The sequence below is a fragment of the Anomaloglossus baeobatrachus genome, chromosome 6 (assembly GCF_048569485.1).
Source record: "Anomaloglossus baeobatrachus isolate aAnoBae1 chromosome 6, aAnoBae1.hap1, whole genome shotgun sequence".
NCBI lineage: Eukaryota > Metazoa > Chordata > Amphibia > Anura > Aromobatidae > Anomaloglossus > Anomaloglossus baeobatrachus.
The window spans coordinates 541,428,683-541,454,660 of NC_134358.1; the positions used below are offsets into that span (position 1 = coordinate 541,428,683).

The 25,978-nt window shown below is 48.8% G+C and overlaps 1 protein-coding gene across 1 annotated transcript in view; it reads right to left on the reverse strand.

Moving 5' to 3' along the window:
* The window catches only part of NMT2 (N-myristoyltransferase 2), a 100,530-nt gene that overhangs the window by 49,295 nt on the left and 25,257 nt on the right, over positions 1-25,978 (reverse strand). Inside the window, exons 2-6 of the mRNA XM_075316835.1 lie at positions 21,356-21,491; positions 12,295-12,333; positions 10,391-10,535; positions 9,257-9,375; positions 7,146-7,237 (exon numbers count right to left, since the gene is read on the reverse strand). Coding sequence (XP_075172950.1) covers positions 7,146-7,237; positions 9,257-9,375; positions 10,391-10,535; positions 12,295-12,333; positions 21,356-21,491 — 531 coding nt within the window. The remainder of the gene's footprint in view (positions 1-7,145; positions 7,238-9,256; positions 9,376-10,390; positions 10,536-12,294; positions 12,334-21,355; positions 21,492-25,978) is intronic.

The window sequence follows — 25,978 nt, forward strand, 5'->3', positions numbered from 1 at the left end:
ACTCCAGCAGGATACAGGTAAGCCCCCACTAGGTGGAGACATCACAGGTGCAGGAGGAGCAAATCACACACACACACTTCCATAACATGGAGGGGACGATAGCTGGATGATAAAACTGCACACTGATGGCTTGCATAGAGCGCTGTTCACACATGCAGATGCACAGTCACAAGCCCGCAGCCTATTAGGTGACACCCATACTATTAGATTAGGCGGGCTGCCAAGCCGTACTCCATCTGTGCACCATACAGGGACAGGAGCTCTAATATGCAAGGCCTAATAGAAAGGGGCCTGGCTGTATCCTGTACAAAAAGAAGGGAATTTTGTACTTACCGTAAATTCCTTTTCTTCTAGCTCTTATTGGGAGACCCAGACAATTGGGTGTATAGCTACTGCCTCCGGAGGTCACACAAAGTATTACACTAAAAAGTGTAAGGCCCCTCCCCTTCTGGCTATACACCCCCCGTGGGATCACGGGCTTACTCAGTTTTAGTGCCAAAGCAAGAAGGAGGAAAGCCAATAACTGGTTTAAACAAATTCACTCCGAATAACATCGGAGAACTGCAAACCGTTCAACATGAATAACATGTGTACCCGCAACAAACCAAGAATCCCGAAGGACAACAGGGCGGGTGCTGGGTCTCCCAATAAGAGCTAGAAGAAAAGGAATTTACGGTAAGTACAAAATTCCCTTCTTCTTCAGCGCTCTATTGGGAGACCCAGACAATTGGGACGTTCAAAAGCTGTCCCTGGGTGGGTAAATAAATACCTCTTGATAGGGCTGCAAGACAGCGCTCCCCTACGGGGAGGCCACTGCCGCCTGCAGTACTCTTCTACCTAGGCCGGCATCCGCCGAAGCATAGGTATGCACCTGATAATGTTTGGTGAAAATGTGCAGACTCGACCAGGTAGCTGCCTGGCACACCTGTTGAGCCGTAGCCTGGTGGCGTAATGCCCAGGACACACCCACGGCTCTGGTTGAATGGGCCTTCAGCCCTGATGGAACCGGAAGCTCAGCAGAACGGTAGGCTTCAAGAATTGGTTCTTTGAGCCATCGAGCCATGTTGGCTTTAGAAGCCTGCAATCCCTTGCGCGTACCAGCGACAAGGACAAACAGTGCATCAGATCGGCGCATAGGCGCCGTGCGGGAAAAGTAGATTCTGAGTCCTCTGACCAGATCTAACAAATGTAAACCCGTTTCAAACCGGTGAGTCGGATGAGGACAAAATGAAGGTAATGATATATCCTGATTAAGCTGAAACGCGGATACTACCTTAGGGAGAAACTCCTGAATGGAGCGCAACACTACCTAGTCCTGGTGAAACACCAGGAAGGGAGCCTGATATGACAGAGCTGCCAGCTCATACACTCGCCGAAGAAACGTGATCGCCCTAGAAAAGCCACTTTCTGTGACAGGCGAGAAAGGGGAAACTCCCATCAGAGGCTCGAAAGGCGGCTTCTGGAGAGCAACGAGTACCTCGTTCAGATCCCATGGATCTAACGGCCGCTCGTACGGGGGCACAATATGACACTCCCTGTAGCAACGTGCGCACCTTAGGAAGACGTGCTAGACGCTTCTGAAACAACACGGATAGTGCCGAGACTTGCACTTAAAGGGAGCCGAGCGACCAACCGTTTTCCCGACCAGAGTGCAGGAGGGCAGGCAAAGTAGGCAAAGCCGATGGCCAGGGATACACTCCCTGAGCAAAACACCAAGATAAGAATATCTTCCACGAGTTGTGGAATATCTTGGCAAACCGCGGCTGGCGAGCCCGTCTCATTGTGACCCTGACGTAATGCTCACAGTCGACTGACGGTGAGATGCCACAGATCTCGGTACCACAACCTCCTCGGCCAGTCTGGGGCGACGAGAATAGTGCGGCAGCAATCGGAAGCTGGAACTGCGACCAATCTTGAGCCAAGGCGCCTGTCGCCAGAGCTCCCGCCATGAAAATCGAGACCTTGTAGTTGCCGAGACGCCATGATGTCGACGTCCGTCCTCATCCCGCGGCTACCGATTTCTTGAAGCCAAACGGGAGCAGGTCCCATTCCCCTGCGTCCACGTCCTCGCGACTGAGGAAGACTTGCTTCCTAGTGTTGTACGTCCGGAATGTGTACGCCACCGCTGTGGATAGTCCGACTGAATTCGGTTCTGATTGCATTCCAGCCACTGCAGGAAAGCTTGCAGTGCAAGATACACTGCCCAGAGCTCTAGACCACTGAGTTGAAGAGTGGACTCCTCTGAAGACGGTCTTTGACCGTCTGTGAAAGGGGGACGTTACTGTGTAGGAACATCGACTTCCTTCCCCTTAGCGAAGAATCTTCTAATGATGCGGACGCAGATGAAACTGCGTGAAAAGGCTCGCCTCTGGATGAGGCGCCTCCTTGAAGGAGAGACTGCACCCTCGTCTGTAGTGAACGCTGTTTGTCCAGCGGAATTCACTATCACTGAGAGAGTGTGAAAACTCTATGCCAAGATATGCCAGCGATTGGGTTCAACTTAGAAGAAGTCAAAGACCTCCCCGAAACTCTGGGAAGGGTCCAGCGCCATGTTCAGGTTGTGTTGGCATGCTTCTAAAAGAGAGTGCCTTGACAAGTAGATTGTCCAAGAAAGGGATCACAGAGTGACCGTAAGAGCGCGGGACTGCTCCCACTGCTGCCATGAACTTGGTGAAAAACCCGTGGGGCTGTCGCCAGCCGAAGGGTAGGGCTACAAAACGAAATATGCCCGTAGCCAACGCCGGTGCCTTGGAGCAATCGGCACGTGGAGATAAGCATCCTAATGTCTATGGATGTTAGGAAAAACTCTTTGAGACAGTGAGGCAATGACGGAGCGGAGTGATTCCCTCCGGAACCGCCTGGTTGTCACGTGCTTGTTAAGCAGTTTAAATTCCAGAACGGGACGGAAGGAGCCGTCCTATCTTGGCACCACGACCAGGTCGAAGCAAAAGGCGTAACTGGTTCCTGAAGAGGAACAGGGATTACCACTCGTCCTGCCTGCAGAAGAGCCTCGGCTCGGTCGGAGAGGTAGTTTGAGACAAACTGACTCTCTCTCACCGGCCTTTGACCTGTGGTAGGTAAATGTCGCTAAAGCGGGGGAGTCTGCTCCCCGCGGTTGCGGAGTGAGAAGGCTGAAAAATATGAGAAAAAAACGCTTTGGTAGCGATTCCTCCGGCTGCCTTCCCCGGGCGTACTTGAGCCTGCTAGGAATCTATGCCCTTCTGGGCCTTTTGAGTCGTTTTGGACAGTTGAATGAATTCATTCAACCCTTACCAACAGACTATCACTAGATAAAGGCAACCTGGTTAAGCACTTTGTTGGAAGAAGCATCTGATCCAATCTGTTAACCACTAGGCTCTGCGTAAAAAATACGGAGATGGCCGATGCCACCGCCGTCCGGCTCGTAGAGTCTCGGACAGCCTTAACAGCATGGTTCGCCATGCGGCGATTGCGAGATTACAGACGCTGCTGAGACCGAGATGTACCGGTGACAGCGTCCCTCTGCGCAACACTATCTGAAATAGCTTGGAGTGCCTTCACGGCTGCGACTGCCGGAGCAACCGACCTGCCGATAGCTTCATAGACAGATTGCGGCCAGAACCTATCTATCTGTCAATGGCATTTTGACGTGAAGCCCCATCCACCACTACAACTATAGATCCAGCTGCAAGCCTGGAGATCGGGAGATCCACATTTGGACCTGGGCTAGCGCTTGTCCAATCAGGGAGGAGAGTGTCTCATTAATACGGTCGGAGAACGCTTATCGTGAAAAGCGTTGCGTTTCTGGACTGCATCTCTAGGATCAGAGGGCCAGACGAGTACGCAATTGCTTGCGATATTAGAAAAGAGATCTCCCCTGCTGTGAAGCTGACTCTTTCACTGATGGAGTCGAGGGCTATTCCCAGCGAGCCTGCTTAGGCCCTCTTGAACTGACGTCCGTGTCGGAGCCTGCCCCCTGGGACGCGTGAAAACCACCCTGGAGCCTTGAGCTGCTCCTCAAATCATGGTGGCCAGGGGCATTGCAACTATATTGCCCAAGGTCTGCGTGGGCTGCCAGACTGTAAGATGTCAGCCATAGTCACAGCCAATATAACAGCGGAAAGAAACTGCAATTTCGTCCCTGTCTCTGGACAGGAAGCACAGGTGGTTCTTTTAACCACATATAGCCGAAAACCCCGGTCAAGCAATTGCCCGCACTGGGGTCCTAGACTCGTATTACATGCAGTACAAGCAACATATAAAGTCCTCATTGGCCTTTTCTTTTTCTGCTGTTGTTGTCTAGCTATCTAAGTGCATAGCCTAGGATAGCGACCGTACAGTAAATAATCATACAAGCATGAAGTACAAATAAACACTTCAGCTCATGTAGTACACGCAGCATTGAAAACTTGTGGCTTGGCACATTAGCTCTTCTGCTGCTGTTGTCTATTTATCCAGGAGCTTGAGACAAGGATAGCGACATACAGTGAATGTATAGCATTCAAGCACGAAGTACAAGTAAACACTTCAGCACCTGTAGTACCCGCAGCATTGAAAACTTGTGGCTTGGCACATTAGCTCTTCTGCTGCTATTGTCTATATATCTAGGAGTATGAGACAAGGATAGCGACATACAGTGAATGTATAGCATACAAGCCTGAAGTACAAGTAAACACTTCAGCACATGTAGTACACGCAGCATTGAAACTTGTGGCTTAGCACATTAGGCCTTCTGCTGCTATTGTCTATATATCTAGGAGTATGAGACAAGGATAGCGACATACAGTGAATGTATCGCATACAAACATGACAGTAAACACTGCCAGCACATGCAAATGCAGCAGCCTTGCAAGCTGGTGCCTTGGCACCACTGCTCTACTGCTGCTGTTGTCTAGTTAACTAGGAGCATGAGGCAAGGATAGCGACATACAGGAAATGTATAGCATACAAGCATGACAGAAAAACACTGCAGTACAAGCAAATCAAGCAGCATTGAGAGCCTGTGCCTTGGCAGCCTTGCCTTACTGCTGCTATTGTCTGTTTAACTAGGTGCATTAGCCAAGAAAAACGACATATAGTGCATGTATAGCATGACAATAAACCCAATTGCAGCACCTGCAAACGAAGCGGCAATGAAAGCTTGTGCCTTGGCACTTTGCTGTTGCCAAATCTGCCAACAAACACTGCAGACTAATCATTGAACACTTGTCTAGCCATCTAGGAGAGTATGCCCAGAATAGCGACAGTACAGTGCTGCATCGCATATCCGCACACAGTTCAAAAGCCCACTTCAGTATTAGTGGGACCAGTACTGCCTATCGCCCGCCCAGCGCGAGTATGAGGTCGCTCAAAAACCTGTGCCTGGTTCCGTTCTCCCAGAGTGGAAACCATAATGGCTGCCGGCTTCTCTTCCACGTCCTGTGCAGAGGGGCGGGCCGTGGGCGAGCCCCAGCCAAGAGCGGGAACCCGGCATCTCACTGTGTTCAGTGAGAGGGGGCTGGAGAATGCAAAGCAGACTCCAGCTCCCTGCGCTGAGATCTGTACAGCGTCCCGCCCCTCCTCTGACTGGCAGGGCTGGGGGCGGGAACGAAGCGGTGCCAGGCCTCAGAAGCCGGGGACTAAAGTTACAGGCGCCCCCGCCGTAAAAGCGCGGTCGGCGCCAAGTCCCCGGCGCACTACAAGTCACATCAGCGCCGCCGCCGTATGAGCGGTCGGCGCAAGTTCCTAAACATGACCCGTCGCTCAGCCATGGCTGCAGCAACATAAGCCCATCACTAATGTCCCCGGCGCACTATAGCGCCCAGCAAGCCCGGAGCGTGCTGTGCTTGCCGGAGACACCGAGTACCTGACCGATGCAGGGCCTTGTCCCTGATAGTACTCGTGCTCCACATCCATCAGGTTCTTCTGGGTCTGTGGATGGAGCCCGGCCTCAGGGCTTGGAGGCCGACAGATCCCACTTCCACAGGGCCCTCCAAGGGGATGTGGAAGGAAAACAGCATGTGGGGCTCCGGCCTCTGTACCAGCAATAGGTACCTCAACCTTGCAACACCATCTGGTGAGAAGGGAGCATGCTGGGGACACTATATGTGTCCTCTTTTCTTCCATCCGAGATAGTCAGCAGCTACTGCTGACTATACAATGTGGAGCTATGCGTGGATGTATGACCTCCTTCGCACACAAAGCTAAAACTGAGTAAGCCCGTGATCCCACGGGGGGTGTATAGCCAGAAGGGGAGGGGCCTTACACTTTTTAGTGTAATACTTTGTGTGACCTCCGGAGGCAGTAGCTATACACCCAATTGTCTGGGTCTCCCAATAGAGCGCTGAAGAAATATGAGGTTTTTAGTTGGTGTTATGGCCATAAGACGGAAGCCTGCAACCCTCATCACGGGTACCTCATGCTTGTAGGTCTTGACACTATATATAATATAATCTCAGATTAGGTGGCAAAAACCTGGGTATTGGATGTATAAGGCTATCTGCACACATTGCAGAAATTTCTGCACCAAATCTGCATCTCCTGGCAGAAAAAAAAAAAAACAACAAAAACCAACACATTTTTACAGTGCGTTTTGGGTGTTTTTTGGCTGCATTTTTCGTGCCTTTGGGTTGGCAAAAACGTGGAAAGAATTGACATGCTGCAGTTTATGTTCTGCACCAAATCTGCAAGGTAAAAATAAGCAATGTGCGCACAACACTTCAGGATTGTCATTGGCTTTGCTGGCATAAGGATAGACATGCAGATTGGTCACAAAACTGCACTCAAAAACGCAGTGTGCGAACATACCCTAACAGCTCCCGAGGGCCATCCAACCATGTGCTCCCCGCATGCACGGAAATGTATGGCTGATGTCGTCGGGGGGTTAATGTCCATTCATTTAAAAGGGTCATGACTCATTTTCATCCTGTCGTGTCCGTTAATTTGACATATAGAGGACATCTGATAGACCTTGCTCTCCAAAGCCAAAAAAGGTATAACGGATATATCACAAGAGGGACATCAGCGGTGCCCAAAACAGACCCCAGTGACTTACATTGGGGACATCATCATATTGATGGGGTAAACAGTGTTGCATATTGCACCAATTTCCGATCAAAAACAAAATTTACCTGCAGCCACCAACGTGAACATAATGATCTTGTTTCATGGAAACCCCGGACACTCACCATTGTAAAAACTCCGGGGAGTAGTCAAAGCGGAACATGTTGTCATCGTCTTCCACGTAATTTTCATTCAGCAAAGTGTAAAGTTCTTTTAGCTGGACGGCAAAAGAAATATCACCGTTACTACGATGACCAGACAGACATTACATCAAAAATACAACAAGGGAGAAACAGCCATACTGTATATCATCTACGGGGATAATCTGCAATGGAGATTCCACCATGCACTGGCCAGCAGTTTTATATGTCGATTTGCCACATTATGTGGCTTTACAGCGAGCAATAAAAGAACATAATGTGGATTTTAAAACTAAAAGATGTCTAACTATATTTTTAGTGGCATTTACTGTACACTAAAGTGGAGCTCAGTGTTGTCCTCTATGATCGGGCGCTTACAGAGTCAGTGTGCAGGAAGCTCCCTCTAGTGGTGGCTGCAGACAGAAGGAATGCTGTGTTTTTGGTCTGATTGTACAGACATTTGCCTTGGGGATTATTTTAGTCACCCTGTTTTTCTATACAATATTAGGAGCTTCTTTTGATATATACTCCAAATAGTTCATATGGAAAACAATGAAAAATGCATCAGGAAAAGCCTCAGCCTGCTCCTTCAATCTGTACTGTTCGATTGCGGGTCCCAGCCGCTTGACTCTGGACTTGATAAGTAGAAGCAATAGGGAAAGGTGGATCTGCACGTCCTTAAAGAGCACCAACCACAAGGATTTTCCTATATAAACTAAAGCCAGTGCTATACTGGCACTATCATGCTGATTCTATACATACCTTTAGTTGTGAGATCGGATGTATAGTTTCCATACAGGCAAGTAAAGTTTGTGAAATGCACTGATATTTGATTGATAGCAGCTACAGAATATGGGTTTTGCTAGTTATTTCCATCGCTGTCTGCTGCCTGTCCTTCCTCCCTCCTCTCCCTGTAATAACAGGCAGGGGGAGGAAGGACAGGCAGCAGACGGGGCGGGAAAAACTAGCAAAACCCGGTTCTCCTATTAGATATTCTGTAGCTGCTATCAAATAACAATTTCACAAACTTTACTTGCCTGTATTTCAGAAAGTTTACATCCGATCTCACAACTACAGGTATGTATAGAATCAGCATGATAGCGCCAGTATAGCACTGGCTTTAGGTTATACAGGAAAATCCTGGTGGTTGGCCCTCTTTAAAATCTTGAATTAATCTTCAATAAATTCACTAAAATTTGTACATATCCATCAATTTAAAAGCATAATATTCCTCCAACGCATTTCTAGCTTTAAGTCCTCAATCTACAATTAAGGGCTCATAGAAAGAAACGCGTTAGAGCAGTGTTTCTCAACTCCAGTCCTCAAGACCCACCAACAGATCATGTTTTCAGGTTTTCAGGCTTCCATTAGTGTTGCACAGGTGATGGAATTATTCCTTGTCGAATATTGAGGAAAACCTGAAAACCTGATCTGTTGATGGGTCTTGAGGACTGGAGTTGAGAAACACTGCTCTAACGCGTTTCTTTCTATGAGCCCTTAATTGTAGATTGAGGACTTAAAGCTAAAAATGCGTTGGAGGAATATTATGCTTTTAAATTGAGGGACACGTACACATTTTAGGGATTTAGAATAAAGATTAAGTCAAGATTTTATGGACATGTGGATCCTCCTTCACTATTGCTTCTACGCCAAATAGTTGTTAAAGGGGTAGTCCTCTACTTTGAAACTGATGATCTATCCCTGGCATAGGTCCTAAGCATTAGAGCGGTGTAGTATGGTCAGATATGCACAGTGTACAGAGCCGAAACAATACAGCTAAGTACACTGACCGTGTCCATTCTCGGGTACTGCAGCTCAGCTCCCATTCGCTTCAATGGGGTTTGAGAACCAGAGAACAGCCACTACACAGTGTACAGAGCTGTGCGGTTCTATTTCCATATGGTCAATGCAGCAGCTGATAAAAGCTAATCAGTGGTAGGGGTGAGGTATCAGACTGCACCGATCTCATATAGGGGATATATCCTAAGGATAGGCTACCAATATCTAAGATCAGGATCCCTTTAATGTTCTCTACTCCTATATACGCTGTATATGATCAGATGTCCCGTCGTTGGGCGCAGGAGTAGGTGACTTACCACCTCAGCGTTGCTCAGGTCTAACGTGTCCCACATGAAACCCTGAGGCAGAGAGTATGGCTCCTGGCGTATGTTGTCCTTGTCGGGTTCGATCGGACCGTGACAAGTTATAATTTCGTCTAGAATGAGAAGTGCAGGCGTTAGCGGACGATATACACTGATCGACAATGTAAATGATTCTGTCCTCACGATCCTACGGAAAATGTTCTCAGTGGCATGAAGAATAGCTTTAGTATAGGATATAACTGTAAATCCCAAACAGACACTAAAAATACATTAATCTATGTAAACAAACTTTCTAGAGTGAGGCATCTCCATGGTGACAGACTACAAACAAACTCTGTGTAGTCGGATTTTACAGTCACAGAATAAATTTTTTTTATTGTGGTGGATAAACCACACATGTGCTACTTGGGGTTTCAAAGTTGTAATTTCGCAAGGTGGATGGAATGTTACCGAATATTTTAGTCTTTGCAATGTATAGGATAAAATCCACAAAATATATGGTTTGTCTAAGAAACGACCCAAGAATACAGCCCACACATATTTATCAATTCTTCCCAATTCTATGACCGCTAACACTTCGACTAGACAGTCTTATAATGTGCAGGATTTATCACGGCGGCTCCTGGCGCATTTTACCACGGTCTAGTCAGAGTTTACACTACCTATTTGTTGGCTTTTCTCGTGCCAAAATGTTGCACCTTTCCAACAATTGATGCCTCTTGTCGGACAAGGTGCAGAAGGTATCACAAGTATAGTGCAAGTCATGAAAAACAAGTTTTCTGATAAATATTTCCCATAGAGGCCAAAGTGAAGCGCTCCCTTGCGTATATGCGGAGTACAATTAGTCCCTACTAGCAACATGGCATTCTATTTTTGTGTTGTTTTCGCTAATCTGTGCATGGATCTGTCCCCATACTATGCTGGCATACTCCAAAATTACTGCGATTGTCCCAGAATCTCCGTACTCCCTGTGTCTGTGGCTTCCATTGCCCAATGAAAAAAACTATGGAGATGTGATATTACACGTAACCTATCTATATTGTGGTCCTTCAATATCACAGGTGAATGTATGTAAAACACAGAACGACAAGGACTGGATGAGTAGGGCGTCCCCTGGTGACAACTTACTAAGTTTCGGTACTGGCTGTGTATCCCAAAACTGGTATTTACGTTTGCTTGCCTCGTCAAGGTTCTTCGCTGGTCCCTGGCAGGCGGAAAGTAGCTCCATGGCTCTCTGAATGTCCTGGAGCTTTTGCATTGGAATAGCGGGGTTCTGCAAGGATGACAATTTCAGGGGTAAAGCCGGGAATGTGCAGGTACACAGATATTCACAGTAATAGTACACCTGCTACATACACCACTAATGTGACACTATAATGCAAGCAGCGGGGTGGAGATCAGGATTGCCAATTCAGGTAGGAGGGTCAAACGCTTTAGTTTAAAAAGGAGCCATCGTCAGGTCAAAAGATGGTGTTTTTTTGTCTTATTCTATTTCTGCTTCTCCCATTTTTTTTTTTTTTTTAGATATGCCATACAGTTCCAAAAATGTGTTTTTTTTAACTTTATGCAAATTTTTATGTTTTTTTTTTATAATGAGGGTGTGACTCACGGCAATTCAGTAGAGCAACATAATGAACCGCCCCCAAGGAATCATGTAATCATGCGACTCGCAATCCGCCACGACCCCCCCATAGACGGGCGATCCGCCACGCCCCCCCCCGTAGACGGGCGATCCGCCACGCCCCCCCGTAGACGGGCGATCCGCCACGCCCCCCCGTAGACGGGCGATCCGCCACGCCCCCCCCGTAGACGGGCGATCCGCCACGCCCCCCCGTAGACGGGCGATCCGCCACGCCCCCCCCGTAGACGGGCGATCCGCCACGCCCCCCCCCCCGTAGACGGGCGATCCGCCACGCCCCCCCCGGAGACGGGCGATCCGCCACGCCCCCCCCGGAGACGGGCGATCCGCCACGCCCCCCCCCCCCGGAGACGGGCGATCCGCCACGCCCCCCCCCCCGGAGACGGGCGATCCGCCACGCTCCCCCCGGAGACGGGCGATCCGCCACGCCCCCCCGTAGACGGGCGATCCGCCACGCCCCCCCGTAGACGGGCGATCCGCCACGCCCCCCCGTAGACGGGCGATCCGCCACGCCCCCCCCGTAGACGGGCGATCCGCCACGCCCCCCCCCCCGTAGACGGGCGATCCGCCACGCCCCCCCCGGAGACGGGCGATCCGCCACGCCCCCCCCCCCCGGAGACGGGCGATCCGCCACGCCCCCCCCCCCCGGAGACGGGCGATCCGCCACGCCCCCCCCCCCCGGAGACGGGCGATCCGCCACGCTCCCCCCGGAGACGGGCGATCCGCCACGCCCCCCCGTAGACGGGCGATCCGCCACGCCCCCCCGTAGACGGGCAATTCGCCACGCCCCCCCCCCCCGTAGACAGGCAATTCACCACACCCCTCCTATAATCATGCAAACCACGTCGCCTTGCTGAAGACTATAAAAATTGGCAATAAACAAAAAGGCTCATATATGGCAGATTTAGGAAAAGAAAAAGAAACAAAAAAAAAAAAAACAGTGGCGCAGCAGGAATAAAAACCTAGTCACTGATGACACTCTTCAAGGGTGTATTTGGAGGCGGTGAATTTTGCCTATGCTTCTGATTTATTGCATGGAATTGAAGGAGATATCCCCAAAACATTCAAATCACCCATTCACACAACTAGTGACTCACTATTACATCTATAGCTCTATAGGAGCAATGGCGCAATTGTAACACAACACCCGAACCCGGCCCCCCCCCCCCCCCCCCCCGCTCTCAGACAGCAAATAGCAAGGGGGGGTGGGGGGAAGAGTTACACCACGTACACCATTCAATTTACATGGAAAGCATTTAGGCCATGTTCTTCAAAACTACGAGGTTTCCATTTCACCATATCTTTGATATTCAGCAGATTGGGAAAGTTTGGCAAAATCAGGCATTAAAAGTTACCCTTGGTTTATTAAAGACGCAAGAACAACAGAACTCACCATGATATCCTCTTCTTCTTTGATTCTGTCCTGTCCCATCTTGTTACAATTGGAAAAAAGGAAAAAACAAAAATATTTTATATATTTTCCTCAATAATAATAATAGTAATAATAATAATAATAATAATTTCTCACAGATTTTAGAAAACCGATTTATGGCTTGGAGGCAGCTTTCTGGAACAGCAACCCTTCCCCCTGACCTATCCGTAACAAGTACCAGCACCAACACTTTAATGCAAATGGAGCAAATTAGACAAAAATTTACCCGATTTCTCAGCCAAATATATTACAGATCAACATTGCCAATATGGGTCCAGAAAATTCTTATCTTCTCTCACTGACAACTTTATCTTTCATAAAGGTAGAAGAAAGAATAGGAGGATTTGTCATCTTGAACCGAATTCTTACCAACAGGAAGAAAATGGTTGAGGAAGTAAAGGTGGCTGGGAATTTAGGAGGCGGCAATCATATTATCCTCGAATTTTGGATTATATGAGGAGGAAAGACCTGCAAGGATTCAGACTTTAACCTTGGACTTCAGAAAGGCAAATTTTAATGGACTCAGAGAAAGGTAAGAAAAGGTCAGCTGGCTGGATGATCTGAAGGACAGAAATGTCCAAGGAGGATGGGAGATTTTGCTAAATGAAATTCTCTTTTCACAAATCGGTAAAAATCCCTAAAACAAGGAAGAATTGGAAGCATTTAAAGAGACCAGGATGGATGAATACAGAACTTAAATATTTGATAAAAAAAGGAAAAAAAGGAATGTATGTAAAATGGAAAGAGGGAGTCATATCTAAAGACAAATATAATGCTGTCTGAATACTGAATTACACAGTAATTAAGCAGAGCCAGCATGGGTTTTTAGCAAACAAGTCATGCCAAAACTATTCTAATTTCCTTCTATGATAGAATCACTGACTGGATGGATCAGGGAAATAGAGTAGATATAGTACATCTCAACTTCTGGAAAGCATTTGATGAAGTATCTCATACTATCCTTATTGAAAAAAATGAGCAACTATGGGTTTGACAAGTGTTGTGTATGTCATCCGAGGGGGCGATTGTTTCGAGCTCCCTCTGGTGGTCAGGACTGGAGGTGAAGCTGACTGTGACTCAACAGGTGTGGGAGTTAATTGGGAGTTTGGGAAGCCCAATTGCAGATTAGCCTGGGCTATATAGTAGAGCAGTGTCTGCTGGCTGGGGATGGCGATAGATGTTCATTCCTTAGTCTCTGAATTGTCTTAGAGTTTGTCCTTCCATTTATCCTGTGACTGAACCATTCCAGATAAGTTGTAAGTTCTTTGCTTTATTGCCTGATCCACACCTAAGAGTGTTTGTATTTCATTTAATTTTGCTTAAAGTCTGTTTTGTTGCAGGAGAAGAATTGTCTGTTTTGATGAGCATGGGGGTTCCCCCTCTGCAAGTCCCACTGCAAGGAAAGGGAGATTCTCCCTGGTCTACTTCATTAATTTGCACTTTTGTATTTCTTGTGGGTTTTTTTGTATTTTGTTTCTCCCATTATTTACAAGAATACCTGAGATAGTGGGGGAGAGACTGTGTGGACTCAGGTTTTTTTTTTTTTTATATATATATCAGGAGATTGGTATTTTTCCACAGGGTTTTGCACTGATTGCAATCAGTTTTCTGTCCTGTTCTATCTAGGAAGTCAGGCCTTGCCTTTGCTAATCTATATTTACTGTGTATTGTGTTTTCTTACATCCCAGTTGGCTTTACATGTTGGGGCTTGCTATTCCTTTGGGGACTACTCTGAGGCAAGACCGGTTTCCCCATTTCTATCTGTAGGGCGTAGTAAGTTTCTCCGGATGTGACGAGGCGTCTAGGTGTGTTTAGGAACGCTCCACGGCTACTTCTAGTGTTGTCCGATAGATCGGGGATTGCGGTCAGCTCAGGTTTCAACTACTCGTGTGTTTTTCTGCTGACGGGATTTTTGTGATCGTCCACACTGTGACCAGATCATAACAGACAAGTTCTGGGAAAATGCAGGAAGTTCAGAGAAGAGCCAGCAGGAATCATTCTTATTCTTATTTGCACATGAAAACAAGAGAAGCAATGGAATAAAAAAAAAAAAAAAAAAAAAGGGAGAAGATACAGGTTAGATATTAGAGAAAAAAAAAATTTGGCAGTGAGGGTGATCAATTAGTAGAACAGGCGGCCATGAGAGGTGGAGAGTTCTCCTTCAATGGAAGGCTTCAAAGACGCTGGACAGACATCTGTCAGATTAGTGAATCCCTGCTTTGAGCAGGGGGTTGGACACAATGACCCTGGAGGGCACTTCCAACTCTAACATTCTATGGGTCTCATTAATTTCTAACTTTTCTGTGACTTTAATGAAGTCTTAAGCATTGACATTTGTGTGTACTGGGGGTATGCAGAACAGGAAGTGATGTAAAAGGAGATCATACAGCTGCAACCAATAGTTGCAGAGAAGGAAATGATGTCAGAGGGAAGTGCCGCTTAACCCCTTAGCGACCCATGACGTACTGGGTACGTCATGGATCGTGTGCCATTAAGCCCCCCTCCCTGCCGCGGGCAGGCGGCGATCCGCGCACATATCAGCTGTTTTCAACAGCTGACATGTGTGCCTGCTAGCCGCGGGTGGAATCGCTTCCACCCGCGGCCATTAACCCCTTACATATCGCTGCCAAAATCTGGCAACGATATGTATATGCGCGCCGCCATGACAGCCACTTACCCCGCCCCCACCGGAAGTCACGTGACAAGATCACGTGACTTTCGGTAGTTGCCATGGTAGTGATGGATGTGATGACGCCTGTAGCTAACATGACTCACTTCCTTTCAATGCCGGAATACAGCCGGCATTTAAAGTAAAGCACCAAATCTGCAGTTCTCAGCTCTGTAGCTGAGATCTGCAGATAGTGCAGAGCGATCGGATTACTGATCGCTATAGCCCCCTAGGGGGACAAGTAAAAAAAAAAAAAGTTTTAAAGAATTAAAAAAAAAAAAAAAAACCTAAAAGTTCAAATCACCCCCCTTTCACCCTATTGAAAATTAAAGGGCTAAAAAAATAAAAAATATACACATATTTGGTATCGCCGCATTCAGAAATGCCCAATCAAAATATAAAATCAATTAATCTGATCAGTAAATGGCGTAGCGGCAAAAAAAAATTCCAAACACCAAAATTACGCTTTTTGGTCGCTGCAAATTTTGAAAAAAAACAGGCGATCAAAACATAGCATCTGCGCAAAAATGGTACAGTTAAAAACGTCAGGTCGAGACGCAAAAAATAAGCCATCACTGAGCCTCAGATCCTGAAAAATCAGATCGCTACGGGTTTTGGAAAATGGCGCAAAACTTGCGCCACTTTTTTTGGACAAGCTTGTGAATTTTTTTCCCCTTAGACACAAGTAAACCTATACATGTTTGGTGTCTACAAACTCGCACTGACCTCAGGCATCACATAGATACATCAGTTTTACCATACAGTGAACACAGTGAATAAAATATCCCAAAAACTATTGTACGATCACACTTTTTTTGCAATTTTTCCACACTTGGAATTTTTTGCCGTTTTCCTGTACACTATATGGTAAAACTTATGGTTTCATTTAAAAGTACAACTCGTCCCGCAAAAAACAAGCCCTTACATGGCAAGATTGATGGAAAAATAAAAAAGTTACGGCTCTCGGAAGAAGGGGTGCAAAAAACAAAAACGCAAAAACGGGAAGTGCCCGGGGGCTGAAGGGGTTAAGTCAATAGCTGTACAGCAGGAAGTGATGTCAGAGCAGAAACTGCGGTTTCAGCCAATAGCTGCAGAGTAGGAAGTGAAATCAGTAGGAAGTGCAGCTTTAACCAATCAGCTGCAGAGCAGGAAGTAGCTGCAAAGCAGGAAGTGAAGTCAGAGCAGAAAGTGCAGCCAACAGCTGCAGAGCAGGAAGTGAAGTCAGAGCAGAAAGTGCAGCCAACAGCTGCAGAGCAGGAAGTGAAGTCAGAGCAGAAAGTGCAGCCAACAGCTGCAGAGCAGGAAGTGAAGTCAGAGCTACAACCAAAAGCTGCAGACCAGGAAGTGATGTCCGAGAAGGAAGTGCCGCTTCAGTCAATAGCTCCAGAGCAGGAAAGGAAGTCAGAGAAGGACGTACAGCTTCAGCCAATAGCTGCAGAACAGGAAGTGAAGTCACAGTAGGAAGTACAGCTACAACCAATAGCTGCTGAGCACGAAGTGATGTCAGAAAAGGAAGTGCAGTTACAACCAATAGCTGCTGAGCAGGAAGTGATAAAGAAGTGCAGTTACAACCAATAGCTGCTGAGCAGGAAGTGATAAGGAAGTGCAGTTACAACCAATAGCTGCTGAGCAGGAAGTGATGTCATAAGGAAGTGCAGTTACAACCAATAGCTGCTGAGCAGGAAGTGATGTCATAAGGAAGTGCAGTTACAACCAATAGCTGCTGAGCAGGAAGTGATGTCATAAGGAAGTGCAGCTACAACACATAGGTGCAAAGCAGGAAGTGAAGTCAGAGCAGAAAGTGAAAAGTTTAAGCCAATAGCTCTATTATATAGGACTAGAATGGAGCAGTCTGCGGCCACTGGACCAGAGCACTACAAGCCTCCTCCTACCGCCTGGCCATCCTATACAGTTGTGCGGTCACCAGTAAACTGCCCACGGCTATGCTGGGGGGGGGGTGCACACCCAGCTATTATTTAAGCAGTTCACGTAATGCATAAAGCAATGAAATACAATATAGCTATAATATCAAATACTGATGCCCCATACTAACTAATGCCTAAATGTCAGATACTCGACCCCGGCCAGGACGGAGCGCGGCCCGGTGTTCTCTACACAAATATTCTGTTTACCCAACTTGTCCCCAGTGACCCCGTGTAACGCAGCTGCTGCTAGAAACCAATGGAAATAAATTATTCACAGCAAAGGTACACAACGCATTTCTGTCTGTCAATGGAGCGGCGTGCAAAGGAAATATAAATACAAGATGTGTGTGTGGGGGGGGGGGGTTTGTTTGCTTCACACCCTGGAGCATTATTTGTACAGTCAGTACAAGAGACAGGTGGAGAAGAACGCTGGATATTATGGAGTCTTTACATTAGTCACAGGGGTTTATTTATACTGCTACATGGCCAATAGGGGGCACCGAGGAGCGATTCGTCACTGCCCCGACCACAGGCATAAGGTAGCACTCAACGGAGCAATCACCCTGAGAGAGCAACCTCACTGTGATGAGGGTGAAGGTTTAGGGGGCAAGTGACCGCCTGATGATAATAAAAAAGGAGAAAGGGGGCACTAGTGCAAGAACAGACGTCTACTAGGGAAATTTGTCTAAGGCACGGCTGTTACTTCCACAGTCCTATGTCTAAAGGGGAGGCACTGCTGTGAACACTGAAGAAGTGTCTGTGTGGGAGCGAGGCACTGCTGTGAACACTGAAGAAGTGTCTGTGTGGGAGCGAGGCACTGCTGTGAACACTGAAGAAGTGTCTGTGTGGGAGCGAGGCACTACTGTGCCTATGTGGGGCACTGCTGTGACCACTAGGGTAGTGTGAATGGGTGGGAGGGAGGCATTGCTGTGACCACGGGGAAAGAGGCACTGCTGTAACAACTGTGGGGGTGTTGGGGAAGGAGGGGTGGGGGGTTGGGGGAAGGGTGGTGTGTAGGAGGCACTGCTGTAACCACTGGGGGAATATGTCTGCGGCATGCACTACTGTGACCACAATTAAAGTGTGTCTGTGTGGGTTGGTGGGACGGAGGCCCTGCTATGACCACAGGAGAGGCGTGTCTGTGTGGGAGGCCCTGCTATGACCACAGGAGAGGCGTGTCTGTGTGGGAGGCCCTGCTGTGACCACAGGAGAGGCGTGTCTGTGTGGGAGGCCCTGCTGTGACCACAGGAGAGGCGTGTCTGTGTGGGAGGCCCTGCTGTGACCACAGGAGAGGCGTGTCTGTGTGGGAGGCCCTGCTGTGACCACAGGAGAGGCGTGTCTGTGTGGGAGGCCCTGCTGTGACCACAGGAGAGGCGTGTCTGTGTGGGAGGCCCTGCTGTGACCACAGGAGAGGCGTGTCTGTGTGGGAAGCACTGCTGTGACCACAGGAGAGGCGTGTCTGTGTGGGAAGCACTGCTGTGACCACAGGAGAGGCGTGTCTGTGTGGGAAGCACTGCTGTGACCACAGGAGAGGCGTGTCTGTGTGGGAAGCACTGCTGTGACCACAGGAGAGGCGTGTCTGTGTGGGAAGCACTGCTGTGACCACAGGAGAGGCGTGTCTGTGTGGGAAGCACTGCTGTGACCACAGGAGAGGCGTGTCTGTGTGGGAAGCACTGCTGTGACCACAGGAGAGGCGTGTCTGTGTGGGAAGCACTGCTGTGACCACAGGAGAGGCGTGTCTGTGTGGGAAGCACTGCTGTGACCACAGGAGATGCGTGTCTGTGTGGGAAGCACTGCTGTGACCACAGGAGAGGCGTGTCTGTGTGGGAAGCACAGCTGTGACCACAGGAGAGGCGTGTCTGTGTGGGAAGCACTGCTGTGACCACAGGAGAGGCGTGTCTGTGTGGGTGGCACTGCTGTGACCACAGGAGAGGCGTGTCTGTGTGGGAAGCACTGCTGTGACCACAGGAGAGGCGTGTCTGTGTGGGAAGCACTGCTGTGACCACAGGAGAGGCGTGTCTGTGTGGGAAGCACTGCTGTGACCACAGGAGAGGCGTGTCTGTGTGGGTGGCACTGCTGTGACCACAGGAGATGCATGTCTGTGTGGGAGGCCCTGCTGTGACCACAGGAGAGACGTGTCTGTGTGGGAAGCACTGCTGTGACCACAGGAGAGGCGTGTCTGTGTGGGAGGCCCTGCTGTGACCACAGGAGAGGCGTGTCTGTGTGGGAGGCCCTGCTGTGACCACAGGAGAGGCGTGTCTGTGTGGGAAGCACAGCTGTGACCACAGGAGAGGCGTGTCTGTGTGGGAAGCACAGCTGTGACCACAGGAGAGGCGTGTCTGTGTGGGAAGCACTGCTGTGACCACAGGAGAGGCGTGTCTGTGTGGGAAGCACTGCTGTGACCACAGGAGAGGCGTGTCAGTGTGGGAAGCACTGCTGTGACCACAGGAGAGGCGTGTCTGTGTGGGAGGCACTGCTGTGACCACAGGAGAGGCGTGTCTGTGTGGGAGGCACTGCTGTGACCACAGGAGAGGCGTGTCTGTGTGGGAAGCACTGCTGTGACCACAGGAGAGGCGTGTCTGTGTGGGAAGCACTGCTGTGACCACAGGAGAGGCGTGTCTGTGTGGGAAGCACTGCTGTGACCACAGGAGAGGCGTGTCTGTGTGGGAAGCACTGCTGTGACCACAGGAGAGGCGTGTCTGTGTGGGAAGCACTGCTGTGACCACAGGAGAGGCGTGTCTGTGTGGGAAGCACTGCTGTGACCACAGGAGAGGCGTGTCTGTGTGGGAAGCACTGCTGTGACCACAGGAGAGGCGTGTCTGTGTGGGAAGCACTGCTGTGACCACAGGAGAGGCGTGTCTGTGTGGGAAGCACTGCTGTGACCACAGGAGAGGCGTGTCTGTGTGGGAAGCACTGCTGTGACCACAGGAGAGGCGTGTCTGTGTGGGAAGCACTGCTGTGACCACAGGAGAGGCGTGTCTGTGTGGGAAGCACTGCTGTGACCACAGGAGAGGCGTGTCTGTGTGGGAAGCACTGCTGTGACCACAGGAGAGGCGTGTCTGTGTGGGAAGCACTGCTGTGACCACAGGAGAGGCGTGTCTGTGTGCGAGGCCCTGCTGTGACCACAGGAGAGGCGTGTCTGTGTGTGAGGCCCTGCTGTGACCACAGGAGGGGTGTGAGTTGTGTGTGTGTGGGAGGCACTGCTGTGACTTCTGGGAAAGAATTTCTTTATGGGAGGCACTGCTTTGACCACAGTGTGTATGTGTGGGAAGCACTGCTGTGACCACTGGGGCATTGTGTCTCTGTACATGCGCTGGAAGGAGGCAATGCTGTGACCACTGGGGAAGAGTGGATGTGGGAGTACTGCTGTGACTACGGGGAAAGTAAGTCTCTGTGGCAGGCACTGCTGTGATCACTGGGGAAGCACAACAAATGCCAGACCTCCGTTTTCTATCATTTCAATGGTTTTGTTGGCTGTTTGTTGGTACCTATATATAGGATTTTTTTTTTTTTAAATTAGGTATAAAGAGAACAAAAAGATAAAAAAGGACAAAAAATAGTTTGCTATTCTTTACATCAACAAATTGGGTTAGAATGCGTTCTCTATTTTGCTTTGGTTGTTTTGACATGTAATGCACAGTCTTGTATATCAGGACAGTGCTCATTTAGTTTGATATGAGTTTTTTTTGTATTTTACTTTATTTATATTTGTAAATATTATAACAGATGTCCTCCCTATAAAATCATAAAAGATTTCTTCAAGACACTGATTTTTTTTTATTTTGCAGTTTTCCACTGTAACTGGGGCATCAATAGAAGCCCCGGTTACAGGGAAAACAGACTCCCTTTGGGGCTATTGGTCACTGACAGATCTGCTCTTGGTCTGTGAAGATTGCAGCACTGCCATGCCTGGGAGACAACAAGCGATCCTGTGCTCAATAAAGGCAGCGACACTGTTAGTGCAATTACACACTGCACCGCAATTATAGGAGGTTGCAAAACAAGAAAAATAAATGAAAAATGTTAATAAATTGATTTTATCTCTGCATTAAAAAGACAACCAAGGACCAGACCCATTCCTGTTGGGCTGCAGAATGAGTTAACTGAAAAACCATTAGCGAGTCTGTCCTGGTAGAGAGTTTGAAGCTTTTTTTATCTATGTTTTTCTGAACTCCTGCGCTAATTTATGACCACAACAAAGTTGAACCAAGCTTCAATGAGGTCAAATTCAGGTAAAATGAAGATGGTGACCCATGGGATAACACTGATGCATACTTTTGTGCTGGTGATTGCAAGTGGAATATCTGAAGGAGTCTCGTGTGAATATAAGAGGACATCACCTATACCCCGTGCAAATTTACCGGTATCTGTCCACCACAAGACTTTGCTCTCTGGAATTAACAAAAAAAAAAAAAAGAGAGCTACCTACCTTTGAAGGCTGCTGCGTCCTAATTTCTTGAGAATCGGATGCAGAGTCGGACTTTGTGCCCCCAGAATTTGGCTTTTCCTTTTTCCGCTTTTGTTTTTTCTTCTTCTTTTTAGCCCCAAGATCCCCAGACGGACTTCTGCATGAAGAATATTTCAATAAAAAATGTGATTTTTAAATGGGAGTGTTTTTACAATGAAAACCAGTAAAAAAAAAAAAATTAAAATAAAAAATTATAAAAATATACAATAAAAGTAAAATAAAATGTTACATAAAATATTAGTAATAAATATTATGTATACAAACACACACACACTAGCTGTAGTACCCGGGCGTTGCTCGGGATAGTAATTGTCTCTCTGTCTCTCTCCCAGTCTCTTTCTGTATGTCTCTGTCTATTTCTATCTCTGTTTGTATATATGTCAGTCTGTCTGTCTCTTTCCCCATGTCTGTCTCTTTCCCCATGTCTGTCTCTTTCCCCATCTGTCTGTCTCTTTCCCCGCCTGTCTGTCTCTTTCCCCGCCTGTCTGTCTCTTTCGCCGCCTGTCTGTCTCTTTCGCCGCCTGTCTGTCTCTTTCGCCGCCTGTCTGTCTCTTTCGCCGCCTGTCTGTCTCTTTCGCCGCCTGTCTGTCTCTTTCGCCGCCTGTCTGTCTCTTTCGCCGCCTGTCTGTCTCTTTCGCCGCCTGTCTGTCTCTTTCGCCGCCTGTCTGTCTCTTTCGCCGCCTGTCTGTCTCTTTCGCCGCCTGTCTGTCTCTTTCGCCGCCTGTCTGTCTCTTTCGCCGCCTGTCTGTCTCTTTCGCCGCCTGTCTGTCTCTTTCGCCGCCTGTCTGTCTCTTTCGCCGCCTGTCTGTCTCTTTCGCCGCCTGTCTGTCTCTTTCGCCGCCTGTCTGTCTCTTTCGCCGCCTGTCTGTCTCTTTCGCCGCCTGTCTGTCTCTTTCGCCGCCTGTCTGTCTCTTTCCGCCGCCTGTCTGTCTCTTTCCGCCGCCTGTCTGTCTCTTTCCGCCGCCTGTCTGTCTCTTTCCGCCGCCTGTCTGTCTCTTTCCGCCGCCTGTCTGTCTCTTTCCGCCGCCTGTCTGTCTCTTTCCGCCGCCTGTCTGTCTCTTTCCGCCGCCTGTCTCTTTCCGCCGCCTGTCTCTTTCCGCCGCCTGTCTCTTTCCGCCGCCTGTCTCTTTCCGCCGCCTGTCTCTTTCCGCCGCCTGTCTCTTTCCGCCGCCTGTCTCTTTCCGCCGCCTGTCTCTTTCCGCCGCCTGTCTCTTTCCGCCGCCTGTCTCTTTCCGCCGCCTGTCTCTTTCCGCCGCCTGTCTCTTTCCGCCGCCTGTCTCTTTCCGCCGCCTGTCTCTTTCCGCCGCCTGTCTCTTTCCGCCGCCTGTCTCTTTCCGCCGCCTGTCTCTTTCCGCCGCCTGTCTCTTTCCGCCGCCTGTCTCTTTCCGCCGCCTGTCTCTTTCCGCCGCCTGTCTCTTTCCGCCGCCTGTCTCTTTCCTCCGCCTGTCTCTTTCCGCCGCCTGTCTCTTTCCGCCGCCTGTCTCTTTCCGCCGCCTGTCTCTTTCCGCCGCCTGTCTCTTTCCGCCGCCTGTCTCTTTCCGCCGCCTGTCTCTTTCCGCCGCCTGTCTCTTTCCGCCGCCTGTCTCTGTATCTTTCCCCGTCTCGCTCTCTCTCTCTGTCTCTTTCCCATCTGTCTCTATCTGTGTATGTCTGTCTGTCTCTCTATCCGTCTCACCACCGACATCTTATTACCTCACACACAAGCTTCTTATACTAACAGTTTATTTTGTTCCTATAGCAACCAATGATAATTGCTATTAATAACCTATAGCTCCCACCTCCATTCAGTTTAATGGAAACAGGATTTTTGGAGAGTAACTGTAAAGCGCGGGGTTACATTTTCCCGCCCAAACAGTCTATGACGTTCCCTGAGTCACATGAGGCGTCTGTGCAAAATTTTGTGATTGTAAATTCGACTGTGCGGATTCCTGTAGCGGACAGACAGACAGACAGACTGACATATATATATATATATATATATACATATATCACACACACACACACACACACACACACACACAGCGTTATATATTAGATTATGAATACTACATTTTGAAAGTTTTAGGTGGTTGAATACCAGAGAGGAGGAACGACCATTCTATCACCCATAGGGTCCGTTCACAACACTATGCTATGGTATTATCATGGCATCTGGGGGCCTAATGAAGTCCCTCATGTCTATCCTTGTTAGTGATCCTGTGCCAGGCCTCATGAATGAGTAAGTGTAACAATTTTGTACAATATTGTCGATTATTGACCAAAAAAATAAATTAATTAAATTACTTCTGTTACCAAAATGTAAATTAAATTAAAAAAATTATTATTTAATATTATTCGCCACAATCATACAAATAAAATATAGTATTTATCCCCGGCGGTAATTGCTGAAAAAAAAGGTTAAATTTAAAAAAAAAAAAAAAAAAATGTATTCGGAAAATAAAGAAAAACAAGTTTTTATACAGATTCATATCAATACCCCGTGTGAGCTGCATGTGTTCATGCCCCGGGTTTCACCCTATGCATTACAAAGGCGAATCCAAAGGAGAAAAAATTTGCAACAGATTTTGTGGATTCACGATGGAAAAATCCAGCACAAACCCGCCATGTGTTTCCACCCTTATCGCTCCGCTAATTTAACCCTCTTTTTTATAAATTGTGCGGATCCGCTGTCACATTCAGGGTGTGAGCTGTGTGATTGCAGGGTCTTCCATCGTTAGTCGGTGACATAGTACCATGTATTGCCGCAGAGATTAAATGTCTTCTGTGCTTGCATGAAGGAAATATTACTTTAGAAGGACGCGTCACTTCATTAGCTCATTCTGTCCCTGAGAATGTTTTTCTATTGTTGCAGCACAATTTCATCGCTGCCTGCAGTTTCCAGGGTGATGTTGGATGCTACTCCTAAATATCTGTGTTTATGCCCCCTCCTTACCAAGAATGGATGTCACCCTCTTCTTCTGCGGCACAGCTTTTACTTTACAGTTTAATAAGATTTGGTTGTCTTCTTGGGAACATCAGAGTTGGCAGATTTCAGAATGTGACCGCCTCACCCCTATCCCGGCCCGTGCTCACGGCAATTAGTTGATCACCAAAGGTCATGGCTCAGACGCGCGGCCGTCGGCTCGATCGGTCTGGCCCAGGCGCGCGGCTGGCGGCACGATCGGTCTGGCCCAGGCGCGCGCCCCCGGCGGCACGATCGGTCTGGCCCAGGCGCGCGCCCCCGGCGGCACGATCGGTCTGGCCCAGGCGCGCGCCCCCGGCGGCACGATCGGTCTGGCCCAGGCGCGCGCCCCCGGCGGCACGATCGGTCTGGCCCAGGCGCGCGCCCCCGGCGGCACGATCGGTCTGGCCCAGGCGCGCGCCCCCGGCGGCACGATCGGTCTGGCCCAGGCGCGCATCCCCGGCGGCACGATCGGTCTGGCCCAGGCGCGCATCCCCGGCGGCACGATCGGTCTGGCCCAGGCGCGCGCCCCCGGCGGCACGATCGGTCTGGCCCAGGCGCGCGGCCCCGGCGGCACGATCGGCTGAACACTCCAGCTTCACCCAAGGCAAATAGTCTTTGCCAGGTGAAGTGGTGGCCATCCAGGGTCTTCCTCTGCAGATGAAATGTACCCTGACATGGCATCTCTTCAGATGAATTTTTATCTATATGAAAAAGTACTGCTCGTGTCTGCCAGAACCAAGGCTTGTTTCCTTTCTGGCTTGTAAAGGGAGTTTCCTTCTGGATAAGAAACTTGTCCGCATGACCAAAATAATTACATTGGATAGGGGGAAAAAGAAAAAATGTAAACTTACTTTCCTGCCTGCAACTGGGTTTTCATTCAACTTATACAGTGAACAAAAACAGAAACACAACTGTCACAAACCACCGGGGGGGTCACTCAGAAATCCCCCGCGCTGGCTACCAGTACGTCACAATCGGGGGGTAACAAGTGGGGGTCACCCCTCCTTTATACCTCCCGACCGACAGACAGAGCACGTGACGCGCTCTCTAGCGCCCCTCTTATAGTCAGGCCAATTATGGAATTGCCCGACAATAAGCAAGGAGGCCGCTATACTACTTATGCCGATTATTGAAGGGTCCCCGGTGAGAGTAGGGTATATATTCCCCCGACCTCCGCGGGCGGAATATATAAAATCTCCCCGAATCTCACTGGCCTCCCCACAATAATCCTTGGCACAACTCGCTGCCACCAACCGCTTCACGGTAACTATTAGCCGAACACACAGACGTGGGATTCAAGATCGAGATAACAGAACAGCCCAAGATTAATTATATAATTTAATCAGCCTAAAGCACACTAGAAACTACAATATATACAATAGGGAATCTACAGAATATACATATGTCAGAGTACAGTTACAGATAAAGCATGGTTTACAAACAGGTATGCAAATTCAATCAGTTACCTTGTGCGTCTGGCCACAGGGGGGCGCTGTACCCAGGTTTCTAGGATCCTTCCCACAGATGTTTCCTACACGTGCCCCCAGCGAAAAGAACACTGGAAAATGGCCGAAGTAGGGTTATCAACCTGGGCAGATCCAGGTCCCCTCCTACCTTAGTGACCTCAGAGGGAGCACTGC